The sequence below is a fragment of the Macrotis lagotis genome, chromosome 8 (assembly GCF_037893015.1).
Source record: "Macrotis lagotis isolate mMagLag1 chromosome 8, bilby.v1.9.chrom.fasta, whole genome shotgun sequence".
NCBI lineage: Eukaryota > Metazoa > Chordata > Mammalia > Peramelemorphia > Peramelidae > Macrotis > Macrotis lagotis.
The window spans coordinates 138341891-138356823 of record NC_133665.1 but is presented as its reverse complement, the minus strand read 5'-3'; the positions used below and the strand labels follow the sequence as shown (position 1 = coordinate 138356823).

General features: G+C 35.3%; 1 protein-coding gene across 4 annotated transcripts in view; it reads right to left on the bottom strand.

The window, feature by feature from the left end:
- Positions 1-14933, bottom strand: part of C8H3orf20 (chromosome 8 C3orf20 homolog) — a 138949-nt gene that overhangs the window by 79526 nt on the left and 44490 nt on the right. For all 4 annotated transcript variants that reach the window (XM_074198478.1, XM_074198479.1, XM_074198477.1 and 1 more), the window contains one exon: positions 13246-13375. In XM_074198478.1, the coding sequence (XP_074054579.1) occupies positions 13246-13375 (130 nt within the window). The remainder of the gene's footprint in view (positions 1-13245; positions 13376-14933) is intronic.

Here is a 14933-nt window from a genome sequence, read left to right as displayed (position 1 = left end):
TTCCAGAAACAGACTTCAGAGTTCTTGGGTCAGTGACAGAGGTATTAGTTTATAGACCTTTCAGTCCTTGGATTGCCAAAAGGTAACTTGGAAGGTCAGCAGGAAAATTCTGCCACATAGGGGTGAGAGTAGAGGACAGTTCAATATTGGCCTCAGAAGCACAGACTTAAACCCAGTGGACTAGGAGCAAGTCTTGGGAATCACTTCCAGAGCTCTTTGCTCATGGACAGTAGGGGAGTTAAGGGGAGATTGTAGGACTGCCAGTTTCAAGAAAAGGAGTAGAACAACAACAGAGTATACTGCCTTAGTAGAAGGAAGACTCTCCTCACATTTCCAGGGCCAAGGGGTGTGCTTGTGGTCACTCATAGACTGGAACACAGGCCAGGAGAGTAGTCATTAGCCTCTCCTAAGATCTTGAAGAAACTGAAAATTAGCAGATACTTGGTAATATTTCTAAAAAACAGTTGCAAAAACCCTCAAAAGTTTGGGACAGCATGTTCTCCACCCTGAAAGCAAAACCATGCCTTAACAAAAAAAAAAAGTTAAAATCAAGTCATAGACTAGGGAAATGAACAAAAAACAAAAGAAAATATCCAACCAACCACAGACAATTACTTTGGTCATATGGAAGATCAAAATACACACTCAGAAGATAACTAAAGTATAGGCTTCCACATCCAAAACTTTCATGAAAAATATGAATTGATCTTAGGTCATGGAAGATATCAAAAAGGATTTTGAAAATCAAGGGAGATGGATGAAAAATTAAAAAGAAAAATGAGAGTGAAGCAGAAGTATCACGAAAACTCCTTCTTGTAAAGGAGATACAAAAAATACTGAAGAAAATAACATCTCAAAAATCAGATTGGGTCAAATGGAAAAAGTGGTCTAAACAACCAATGAAGAGGAGTGCCTTAAAAATTAGAGTTGACCAAATAGAAAAAGAAATTTAAGAGCTCACCTAAGAAAATAATTTCCTTAAAATATAAAATGAAGCAAAGGGAAACTGATGAGTTTCTGAGAAATCAAGATACAATAAAATCAAACAAATGAAAACTAGAAGAAAATGTGAAATATTTCACTGGAAAAACAATTGACTTGGAAAACAGATTCAGGACAGTTAATTTAAAAATTATTGGTTTACTGGGGCAGCTAGGTGGTGCAGTGAATAGAGAACCAGCTCTGGAGTCAGGAGTACCTGAGTTCAAATCCGACCTCAGACACTTAATAATTACCTAGCTGTGTGGCCTTGGGCAAGCCACTCAACCCCCATTTGCCTTGCAAAAAAACCCTTAATAAAAAAAATTATTGGATTACTGAAAAACTATGACCCAAAAAAGAGCCTACATATCATTTTACAAGAAATTATTAAGGAAAACTTCCCTGATATTCCAGAAGCAGAAACCATAATAGAAATTGAAAGAATCCACTGCCTCTTGAGAGAGATCCAAAATTGAGAACTTCCAGTAATATTAGAGTCATATTTTGGAAATTTCAAGTCAAGGAGAAAATATTGTAAACAGCCAGAAAGAAACAATTCATACATTACAGAGTCACAGTCAGTATATAACAAGATTTAGCAATTTCTACATTAAGGGTTCATAGGTCTTGGAATATGATATTCCAGAAGGTAAAAGAGCTTGGATTACAGCTAAGAAACATCTAGCCAGCAAAACTGAACAAATTCTTTTAGAGGTAAAGATGGTTATTCAATGAATTAGAGGATTTGTAAAATTTTCTGATGAAACAACCAAAGCTGAACAGAAAATTCAATTTTCAAATACAAGACTCAAGGGAAGCATAAAAATGGTAAACAGGAAAGGCAAAGCATAAGGGACTTAATGATGTTGAAATGTGTATATTACTGCATGGGAAGATTATATTGATAACTCATATGAACTTTCTCATTTATTAGAGCAGTTAGAAGGAGCATATATAAGCAAAACAGGTGAAAATTGAAACTGAAAATACAATATTTTTAAAAAGATGGAGTTAATTGTTGAGAGGGGAATATACTGGGAGAAAGGGAAAAGAGAGGTGGACTGGAATAAATTATTTTATATATGAGGCAAGTAAAAGTTTTTATAGTGGAGTGGAAGAGGTGGAAGTTAAGAGGGTGTGAGTGAGCTAACTTATTCTCATCAATATTGATTCAGAGAGAGAATAATATACATATCCAATTGAATATAGAAATCTATCTTAATCTAGAGGGGAAAAAGGAGTAGAAAAGAATGGCAGGTGGGGGAGGAGGGATGATAGAAGAGAGGGAAGATGGTGGAAGCCAGTAGTCATATGTAAAACACTTTTGAGGAGGGACAAGGTAAAAGAGGAGCGAGCAAGAGTAAAGTAAACAGGGGTGGGGGAATAGGACAGAGGAAATACAGTTAGCAGTAGTAATTGTGGGAAAAATATTGAAACAAGTTTCTCTGATAAAGATGTCATTTCTCAAACAATTAAATTTATTTAAATCATTTTTAAAAAATATGTCCTAACTCACTATTGGTATAAGAAATGTAGGTTATAACAATTCTGAAACACTGCCTTATACCTTTTGGATTGGCTAATAAGATGGGGAGAAATTAATAAATGTTGGAAGGGATGCAGGGAAATTGGGACATTGACGCACTGTTGGAGGAGTTGTGAAATGATTCAATAATTCTGTAGATTAATTTGTAACCATGCCCAAAGGGTTATTAAATTTAACATGCCTATCCTTTGGCCTAGCAGTGTCACTGCTATTCCAGAAGAGATGAAATATAAGAAGAAAAGAACAGATATATGCTCTTTTCTGCTGGTGGGGAGCTAGAAATTGAGGGGATGTCCATCAGTTGGGAAATGGTGTAATAAATTGTAGTTTGTGATTGAAATGAAATGCTGTTCTGCTATGAAAAATGAGAAACAGAATGCTCTAAGGAAAAAAAAAACTTACATAGGCAGATGCAGTGAGAAATGTGTATTATACAAAGTAACAGCAATATTGCAGGATGATCAGCAGTAAATGACTTACTTTTTCTCAGTGATGCTGTGACCCAAGAGAATTCTGAAGTACTTACAATAAAGAATACTATCCCTCCCAAAGAGAGCTGATGATGTTTGAATATAAATTGAAGCATGTTTTTTTCACTTTATTTTTCTTGAGTTTCTGTGGTTCTTTTTTTTTGTTATTATATTCACTTTTACAACATGACCACTGTGATAATGTTTTTCATGACTACACATTTTTAACCTATATCAAGTAACTTGCTTTCTTAATGAGGGGGAGTGAGGTGGGAGGAAGGGGGAGAATTTGGAACTCAAGGTTTTGGAAGTGAAATTTTGAATCTTCATTTTGCATGTAATCTAGAGAAAAATAAAATAAAATGTAAAAAACAGATCCAAAGAAAAGAAAAAAAAGTTGACATTCAAACACAGGATTTAAAAAAAAAATCCAGAAAAAGTTGAACCTGAGTCAGAAATCAGAAGGAAGTTAACAAGGTCAATTTATATTTATAATTTACATTTGTAAAGAGGAAGGTGTCATGTAACCTCTAAGAACTTTATTATTCTTAGGGCAGTTAGTGGGAGTCTTCCTGAACAGAGGGCACATGAGTCTTTTATTTATGTATGATGTCAAAAGAAAAATGGAAGACTGAGAAAGATGCATGTACTGGGAGAAGGAGGAAGGTAGAGGAAGGAAGAGGAAAATTATCTCACATAAGAGAGATATATGAGGTACAGTTTCTAAAATAGAGGGAGAAATGCAGGGGATTAGACAATGCTTGAAACTCACTCTCTTCTGAACTGGTTCCAAAAATGCACACAAAATACTACATACACACAGAGTTGAGTTTCAAAGTTCATGCTGATCAGCAAGCAGGTATGAGGGGAAGGGGCTATGAGAAAGGTGAGAGGTATTAAGAGGGATGGAAGATTAATAGAGACAATGGTTTTAATTAAAAAGACCTTTGAAAAGGAAACAAGGTAGAAAAAGAGAAAGATAAATAGAAGAGAGTAATATGGAGGGAAACACATTTTTAACAACCATAACTGTGAATTTGAACAACAGAAATAAAATTATGAAAGACACAATAATAAATTAGAATCCAAAATTCAATATTATATTGTTTATAAGACATATTAGAAATAGAAAGTTATACAGAGATTTAAAAATAAGAAACTGGAACAAAATCTATTATGGTTTAGCTAAAATTTTAAAGAAGCAAAAGTTACAAACATGAACTTAGACAATGAAAAAGCAAAAATATAATGCCAACTAAAAGAAATGAAAGAAACATCATTTTGCTAAAAGAATCCAGACACTTACTATGCAACTCTGAGTTAGTCACTTAATTTCTGTATGCCTAAATCCACTGGAGAATGAAATAGCAAGCCACTCCAGAACCTTTGCCATGGAAACCCCATAGACAATATTGGTGTGCTACAGTTCACAAGGTCACAAGAAATCATACATGACTGAATAACAACCACAACCACAACAAAAAATTTCCCTATTTATCTTTTTAAATTGGTTACACTTTTGTTTTGCCTGAGATCATGATTGTTACCCTTGCATGTTTTACATCACATGAAGCACAGACTCTGCTTCAGTTCTTTATATTTACTCTGTGTTGCCTTGTAACAAATGTGTTTTTTTGTAAAGAATGCATTGTTGGATTCCAGTATTTTTTATTCCCTCTGCTATCAGCTTCCATTTTATGGGTGAGTTCAACCCATTCACATTCACAGTTAGGATTACTAACTGTTCATTTCCCTCCATCCCATTTTCTCCCAGTATATCTTTCTCCTCAAAAATCTGTTTTGATTTTGACCACTGCTTCTCTCAATCTGCTCTCTTTTCTATCATCACCCCTTTTATTTCCCCCCTTCTCTTCCTACATCCATGTATAGAAAGATAGATTTTTTTTAATATCCAAATATTATTCCCTCTATAAAAGATATTTCATGCTTTTTTATGTGAGACAATTTACCATTGTTACTCTCTCTTACCCTTTTCCATTGTCATCCTTCCTTCTCATGCCTTTATTATATTGTTTTGAAATTATCCTATCATTGTCATAATAATGCCCTCTTGTCTATGTATTCCAGGTGCCCTAAAAAGAAGAAAGTTCTTAGGAGTTACAAGTTATCTTCCCATGTAAGAGAGTAAATAGCTTAACATTGTTCAATTCTTTATGATTTCTCTTTTCTGTTTACCTTTTTAATGTTTCTCTTGAGTCATATTTAAATGTCAAATTTTCTTTTGGCTCTGGTATTTTGATCACAAAGATTTGGGAGAGCTCGGTTCCCTTGAATATTCTCTTCCTCTCCTGAAAAACTATATTCAGTTTTGCTTAGTAGGCTATTCTTGATTGTAATAATATCTATTTTGTCTTCTAGAACATAATATTCCAAGCCCTCTTATCCTTTAATGTTGAAGCTCCTAAATTTTGTGTTATCTTTGTTCTCCATTGTATTGTAATTGTTTCTTTCCAGCTATTTTCAGCATTTTCTCTTTAACCTGAGAGCTCTGGAATTTGGCTATAATATTCCTGTGAGTTTTCATTTTAGGACCTATTTCAGGAGTTGATCTCAGTGGATTCATTCAATTTCCATTTTACCCTTCAGTTCTATAATATTGGGGCAGTTTTCCTTGAGAATTGCTTTAAAGAGATCTAGCCTTTTTTTAATCATGGTTTTCAGGTAGTTCAATGATTCTTATATTGTCTCTCTTATCTATTTTCTGGTCAGTTTTTTTCCCAATGAGATATTTACATTTTCTTCTTTTTTTTCATTCTTTTGACTTGTTTTATTTTTTCTTGATGTCTCCTGGAATCGTTAGCTTCCACTTATCAATTCTACTTTTAAGCAGTTATTTTCTTCCAGGAACTTTTGTATCTTGTGTTCCATTTGGTCAATTCTGGTTTTTTAAGGAGTTCTTCTCTTCATTGGATTTTTTACCTCTTTTACCATTTAGACTTCTATATTTTTAAAGATTATTTTCTTCAGTATTTTTCATGACTCTTTACCAAAACATTGATGCTCTTTTCATAATTTTCTTACATCATTCTCATTTTCTTCCCCAATTTTCTTCTGTTTTTCTTATATGAGTTTTTAATATCCCCATTTGAGTCTTCTAGAAATTATTTTTAGATCAGTGACTAATTTGCATTTTTCTTTGAAGGTTTGCTTGTAGATGTTTTGATGTCCCTGTCTTCTTTTGAGTTTGTGCCTTGCTTTTTCCCTTCACTATAATGATTTTCTAAGGCTAGGTTCTTATTTTGTTGTTTGCTCATTTTCCAGTCTATTTCTTTTTTTTAATTTATTTTTATTAAAGATATTATTTGAGTTTTACAATTCCCCCCAATCTTGCTTCTCCCCCCTCCATGGAAAGCACTCTGTCAGTCTTTACTTTGTTTCCATGTTGTACCTTGATCCAAATTGGGTGTGATGAGAGAGAAATCATATCCTTAAAGAAGAGAAGAGAAGTCTAAGAGGTAACAAGATCAGACAATAAGATATCTGTTTTTTTCTAAATTAAAGGGAATAGTCCTTGTACTTCGTTCAAACGCCACAGCTCCTTAACTGGATACAGATGGTACTCTCCTTTGCAGACAGCCCAAAATTGTTCCCGATTGTTGCACTGATGGAATGAGCAAGTCTTTCAAGGTTGAACATCACTCCCATGTTGCTGTTAGGGTGTACAGTGTTTTTCTGGTTCTGCTCATCTCACTTAGCATCAGTTCATGTAAATCCCTCCAGGTTTCACTGAAATCCCATCCCTCCTGGTTTCTAATAGAATAATAGTGTTCCATGACATACATATACCACAGTTTGCTAAGCTATTCCCCAATTGAAGGACATTTACTTGATTTCCAATTCTTTGCCACCACAAACAGGGCTGATATAAATATTTTTGTACAAGTAATATTTTTACCCTTTTTCATCATCTCTTCAGGGTATATACCCAGTAGTGGTATTGCTGGGTCAAAGGGTATGCACATTTTTGTTGCCCTTTGGGCATAGTTCCAAATAGCTCTCCAGAAGGGCTGGATGAGTTCACAGCTCCACCAACATTGCAATAGTGTTCCAGTTTTCCCACAACCCTTCCAACAATGATCATTATCCTTCCTGGTCATATTGGCCAATCTGAGAGGTGTGAGGTGGTACCTCAGAGAAGCTTTAATTTGCATTTCTCTAATAATTAATGATTTAGAGCATTTTTCATATTGTTATGGATTATCCAGTCTATTTCTTGACCTTTAACTTTATGTTAAGGTTATACTTTGCTTCCAGAATGGAGAAGGGCACTATCCAAATCTTTGCTCCTGCTGTTGCAGAACTTGCTCTTGGGGTTCCATATATTTTTGCTTTTTCCAAAGTTGTGTGACCTAAGAAGAGGTGTGATTGCTGCTCTACTAGCCTGTGAACTATCCCAAAAAGTCTTCTCTACCCTGGAAATGTGACCATGGCTTTTGTACCCCTGTGGCTACAAGTACTAGTGAGCTACTGTTAGTCTTATGTTGGAACAGCAACCTCAAACTTCGGTTGGATAACACAACAGAGTCCTGAACCTAGTGCCAACAAAGGGTTTCCTGTAATCTTCTTATGACTAGTTTTGCAATACCCTTATCAAATGTGGGCTGACAGCTCCCAAAGTTGCAGCTGTAGCTGCTCAACTGCCAGCAAAGCCTGATGCTGGCATCCTGTTGGGGCTTATACTGCTCAGACTATGATGGGATCTAAGTCCAATCACTACCCTGCTAAGATCAGCCTTTCCTGCTGATTTCTTAAGTTGTCCTGGACTGGAAAATTGTTTTACCTTGACTTTTTGTTAGTCCTACTATTCCAAAATTCAATTTAGGATATTATTTTAAAGATTTTGGAGAATTTGTGAGAGCTCAGGGAGTCCCTGCCCTTACTCCTTCAAAATGATAGAATTCATCTCGATGAACAAATGACCAATATTGTCAAAGAAATCAATGAAAATAATGTGAAGAGATGGAGCCCAACAGTATAAGATATTGGGGCAGCTAGGTGGTACAGTGGATAGAGCACCAGCCCTGGAGTCAGGAGGACCTAAGTTCCAATTCAGGCAGAAACTTAATACTTGCTTAACTTTGTGACCTTGGGCAAGTCACTTAACCCCATTGCCTTGCAAAAATAAAACAAACAAACTGTATAAGATTTCATATTATACTAAAAAGTAGTAATCATTGAAACTATGTGGTATCAAATAAAAAACAGAATGTTTGATTAATAAAATAGATTAAGTACATAATATATAGAAATATATTATGGGGCAGTTAGATGGTAGAATGGATAGAATACTGGGATTTGAATAAAAAAATTTTGAGTTCAAATCTAACCTCAGACCCTAGTTATGTGACCCTGGACAAGTCTGTTAACCCTAGTTTGCTTTAGTTTTCTCATTTGTAAAATGAACTGAAGGAGGAAATTCCTCTAGGAACTTAAAATTACTGAATAACAACAAATACAACAACATAAATGACCATAGTAACCAAGTGTATGAAAACCTTAAAGATCCAAGTTAATGAAATAAGAATGTACCATTAAACAAAAAAAAAAACTCTGGGAAAACTGGAAACCATTCTGACAAAATATAGACATGACCAAGAACTAACTATATATCAAGATAAGAATAAAATGACTATATAATTTAGAGCTATAGGGATTATAATAAGCAAATTAGGGGAAGGTAGAAAAAAATTTATCTGTTCCATGAATATGGGAAGAGTTAATGACCAAATGAAAGATAAAGCAGCACATGGGAGATTAAATGCAAAATTTTGATTACATTAAATTGAAACTTTTTACACAAGCAAAACCAATGTATCAAAAATTAAAGAAAAAGCATGAAACTGAGAAAACATTTTTTTTACTTTTTTTTTTTGCAAGGCAAACGGGGTTAAGTGGCTTGCCCAAGGCCATACAGCTAGGTAATTATTAAGTGTCTGAGACTGGATTTGAACTCAGATACTCCTGACTCCAGGGCCGGTGCTTTATCCACTACACCACCTAGCCGCCCTGAGAAAACATTGTTATAGCAGGTTTCTTTAGTAAAAATCTCATATCTGAAATATGTGAGGAATTGAGTCAAAATTATAAAAATAAGAGCCATTCCCCAATTGCTAAATAGTCAAAAGGTTATGAACAGGTAGTTTTCAAAAGAAGAAGTCAAAGTTACTAATAGTTAAATGAAAAAATGCCCTAAATCACTTATTATTAAAGAAAGGTAAATTAAAACTTTGAGGTTATCATCTCACATCTATCAAATTGACTAACAATTAGATGAAGGAGGGGGGGAAATGAAAAATGCTAGGAGGAATGTTGGGAAATAGGTACACTTATCCACTGTTGGTAGAGTTGTGAACTAGCCTAACCATTCTTAAAGACAATTTGGAATTATGTCCAAAGAGCTATAAAACTGTGCATACCCTTTGACTCAGCAAAACTACTATTACTAGGTATATATCCCAAAGAGATCAAAGGAAAAGAAAAAAATGTACAAATATATTTTTAGCAGCTCTTTTTGTGATAGTTGCAAATGATTGGAAATTGAAGGGATGTCCATCAGTTGGGGAATGACTGAACAAGTTGTGGTATATGATTGTGTTGGAAAACTTGTGCTACAAGAAATGAGCAGACTTTAGCAAAGTTGCAGGATATAACATAAACCCTCATAAATCCTCAACTTTTCTATAGATGACTAGCAGGATACAGAAGGAAGAGCTAGAAAGAGAAATCCCATTCAAAGTAACCTCAGACAATATAAAATGCCTGGGAATCTATTTGCCAAGGCAGACTCAGGAATTTTTTTAAAACAATTATAAAACACTTCACACACACAAATAAAATCAGATTTAAATTACTAGGCAAACATCAACTGCTCATGAATAGGTTGAGCTAATATAATAAAAATGACAATTCTACCAAAACTAAACTATTCTTTAGTGCCCTACCAATCAAAATTCCAAAAAATTACTTTAATGAGTTCAAAAAATTTGTAGGTAAATTTGTATGGAGAAATAAAAAGTCAAAAATTTCCAGGGATTCAGTGAAAAAAAGTGCAAAAGAAGGTGGCTTAGCCTTACCAGATCTAAAATTATATTATAAAGCATCAGTCATCAAAACTGTCTTGTATTGGCTAAGAAATAGAGTGCTGAATCAGTGGAATAGACTAGGTGCAATAGCAGGAAACAATTCTAGTAATCTGCTGTTTGATAAACCCAAAGAGTCCAGTTATTGGGATTAAAAACTCTCTCTTTGATAAAAAACTGCTGGGAAAATTGGAAGTTAGTATGGAAGAAACTTAGATTAGACCAACCCCTCACACCCTATACCAAGATAAGATCAAAATGGATACAGGATTTAGACATAAACAGCAATATTATAAGCAAACTATAAGATCAAGGAGTAGTTTACCTGTCAGATCTATGGAAAGGGAAGCAGTTTATGACTAAGGAAGAGCTAGAGAACATCACTAAAAACAAACTAGATGATTTTAAATTAAAAGTTTTTGCACAGACAAAACCATTGTAACCAAGATCAAAAGAAATGTAGTAAACTGGGAAACAATCTTTACAGCTAATATGTCTGAGAAAGGACTCATTTCTATAATATACAGAGAATTGAGTCAAATTTTTAATAAAAAAGCCATTTGCCAATTGACAAATGATCAAAGGATATGCAAAGGCAATTTATAGATAAGGAGATCAAAGTGATCCATATTCATGAAAAAATGCTCTAAATCATTGCTTATTAGAGAAATGCCAATTAAAGCATGCTGAGGTACCACCTCATACCTCTCAGACTGGCCAATATGACCAGAAAGGACAATGATCAGTGTTGGAAGGGTTGTGGGAAATCTGGGACACTAATATATTGTTGGTGGAGCTGTGAACTCATCCAACCTTTCTGGAGAGCAGTTTGGAACTATGCTCCAAGGGCAACAAAAATGTGCCATACCCTTTGATCTAGCAAATGATGAGCAGAGTACTTTCAGAAAAAATTGGGAACACTTAAATGAGCTGATGCAAAGTGAAGTGAGCAGAACCAGGAGAACAGATATACTGAAACAATGATCAAATACGAAAGATTTAGCTATTCTAATCAATACAATGATGCAAAGAGATTTCCAAAAAACTCATGATAAAAACTAAAGTGCTATACATCTCCACAGAGATTGGGGAATTCTGAGTGTACAATGAAACATAGTTTTCAAACTTTATTTTTCTTGTTTCTCCCATTTCCTCCTACACAACATAGCTAATATGAAAATATGTTTTGCATGATTTTATATATGTAATGGGTACTATATTTCTTACCTTCTCAAAGGGTAGGGTAAAAGAAAGAGGTAGAATTTGGAACTGAAAATCAAAATCACTAATAATAAATGGTAGTCCTGAAGAGATGATAAAAAGGGGTAAAAACAACACTTGTACAAAAATATTTATAGCAGCCCTGTTTGTGGTGGCTAAAAATTGGAAATTAAGTTAATGTCCTTCAATTGGGGAATGGCTTAACAAACTGTAGTATATGTATGTCATGGAACACTATTGTTCTATTAGAAACCAGGAGGGATGGGAATTCAGGGAAGCTTGGAGGGATTTGCATGAACTGATGCTGAGTGAGATGAGCAGAACCAGAAAAACACTGTATACCCTAACAGCAACATGAGGGTGATGATCAACCTTGATGGACTTGCTCATTCCATCAGTGCAACAATCATGGACAATTTTGGGCTGTCTGCAATGGAGAATACCATCTGTATCCAGAGAAAGAACTGTGGAGTTCAAACAAAGTTCAGGGACTATTCCCTTTAATTTACATAAAAAAAACAGATATCTTATTGTCTGATCTTGTTATCTCATACTTTTTGTTTCATTCTTAAGGATATGATTTCTCTCTCATCACACTCAATTTGGATCAATGTGCAACATGAAAACAAAGTAAAGACTGACAAATTGGCTTTCTGTGGGGGGGGGAGGGAAGTAAGATTGGGGGAAAAATTGTAAAACTCAAAATAAATAAAATCTTTTTTAAAGAAGAATGAAACCAGGAGGGAAGGGAATTCAGGGAAGCCTGGAAATTTTGCATGAACTGAGGCTGAGTGAGATGAGCAGAACCAGAAAAACATTGTACACCCTGATGTACAACCCTGATGGACTTGCTCATCCCTTCAGTGCAACAACTAGGAACAATTTTGAGCTATCTACAATAGAGAATACTATCTGTATCCAGGGAAAGAACTATGGACTTTGAACAAAGACCAAAGACTATTACTATCAAATCAGAAAAAAGGCATTATATTATTATGCAATTTTACTATCTCATACCTTATTTTTCTTCCCTAAGAATATGATTTCTTTGTCATCACATTCAACTGAGATCAATGTATACCATGGAAACAATGTAAACACTAACAGAATGCCTTCTGTGGGGCGTGGGGGGAAGGAATCAAGAATGGGGGAAAATTGTAAAACTCAAAATAAATAAAACCTATAAAGCCAAAAAAAATAATTGTTAGTATTTATATAACTCTTGGAATTTTGCAAAGCATATTAGGAGGCTGATAGAAATTAACCTTATCCAAGATCATACAACTGATATATATCTCAAATGGTATTTGAATCAGATCTTCCTAACTCCAGGTCTAAGACTCTATCTGCCTCATTGTTGAGATGCTTAGAAAATAGCAACAAAATGCACTAGAAATCAGTAATCTTACAGGGCCATCTTAAGGCATATATGGCCATTGGAACCGGACGGCTCCAAAGGAGAAAGTGAGGCATGGTGACTTTATACAATATCCCCTCACTCAGTAAGACTGCAATTTTAAGGATCCATTCTTCCACAGGTTGTTCTGGTCCTGTTTATTGAAGAAGTTGCCTACTCTCCATTTACTGGATGTCTAACATTAGCTATTCTTTCTAAGAGAGAATGTGGGATGGGACATGGGTGTGCTGAAAGTAAACTCTTCTAATTATAATCTCATTTGTCAGGTATGTTTCAGGTATGTTCCCTGAAAAATACACAGATCTGACCTTAGCACAGATCTGACCTTAAAAATGCTTCTATCTCTGTTTACCCTACACCAATTCAGCAGTAGGATAGATCCTGGATGTTACTTTTCCTGAGACCTCTTCTCATTGTTTTTGTGTGGGGATACTGCCAGCTACCTCTTTTACTTCTGGCCTCAAGGGTTCTACTTCCATCCCAACCTTCCATCCCCTGAAAGAGGCTTACATAACTCGACACATTTCTCGCAACTTTTCTTGGGCCTCTAGGCAGGGGTCATCAGGTACAAAGAATTCTCTCCTGCTGATTTCTAAAAATCTTCCTGAGAACTGATCAGTATTAGATATCTTCTGTTTACCTGTAAGAAGAAAGAAGCAAAGTGACTCTTGTGTTACCATTCCAAGTCATTCCAGGTTGGGGAGGAACTTTGAAAAGATTTCTAAAAAGACAGACTCAATAGAGTCAAGGAGGACTAGGTCTAGTGAAAAGAAAGTCATTCACTATCAACCAAATAACAAAAATTTATTAAGTCTTATTATAGGTCAAACATTGAGTCCTGAGAACTCAAAGACCAAAATAATAATAGCTAGTAATTATATAGTCCCTATGTGTGTGAGGCATTGTGCACAAAGGGTGAAAAGTAGGGTGCCAAGGAATGTGAAGAGAAACAGTTGAAGTGATGCCTTGAAGGGCTTACACTTTACAAATATTATCCTGCTCGATCCTTACAATAAAGACCTTGGGAGATAGGGGCTATGATTACCCCCCCCCTTTACAGTTGAGGAAATCTAGTCAAATAGAAGTTAATTATCTTGCCCAGGATCACACAGGTAGGAAGTATTTAAATCTGGATGTGAATTCAAATCCTTGTGGCTCTAATGGAAAACCTCTATCCACTGTACCACCTAAGTTTCCTCATTAAAAAGAAAAAAATATTAATTCCTGCCCTCTGGGAGCTTATTCTCTATTGGAAGTACCATATATACATTAATAAGTTGCTGTTGTTTGTCCTTCATTTTGGAAGAAGACCATGACATGAGGGAAATGATGCTGTGACTTGCAAATGAGTTGGATTTAAGTGAGGGGTTAATGATGCTTGAAGACCATGACATCAGGGAGGTGAATGCCATGACAAGCAAGTGAATTGGGTTTGGGTGAGGGGATACTGTATAAAGTCACCATGCCTCACTTTCTCCTTTGGAGTCATCTGGGTCCAATGGCCAGATATAACTAAAGATGGCCCTGGAAGCAATTGGAAACCTTGACTCTAGGTCTTTTCCATATCTCAGTTTAATGGAGATAATGCCCATGAGATGAGACAAAGAGGCCAAGAATGACAACTTCCAAAAAAAAAGAAGAAAAAAGTTGTTGGGAGGGTAAGACCCTTTATGTCAGTGATTAAGGCAAGTGAGAAAGAAATGAAGCAAGCAACTTTTTTGCATAGTCCAAAATTATATTAATAAGTATAGTCAAAATATAGACAGGGAAAATGCAAGATAACAGAGTGGTGCTACTAACAAAGGGTAGTGGAAGGGAAGAATAGTGAAAGGTTTCATATAGAAGGGATTCACATTTGACTAGAGTTTTGAGGGGGGGATTCTAAAAATCAGAGGTGGGAGAGCAGTAGAAAAAACCTTTGATTTGGGGTCATAGAACGTGGGTTTCAAACCCAGCTCATCTCATGGTGAAACCTTGAGTAAGATCCTTAAATTCATGAATCTTAGTTTCTTCTGTATAAGGGGGTGAGGGACAAGGAGGGAGAGGGATGGGATTAAAGCAGTGTTTCTCAAAGTATAGTCCCAAAAGTCATTTTAGGGGATCTGTTATTCAATAATTTCATAATAATTCTAAGATGTTTATATTTTTAATATGGAAAATATCAATAGATATAACCCTTATAAACAAAAGTTCTTAGG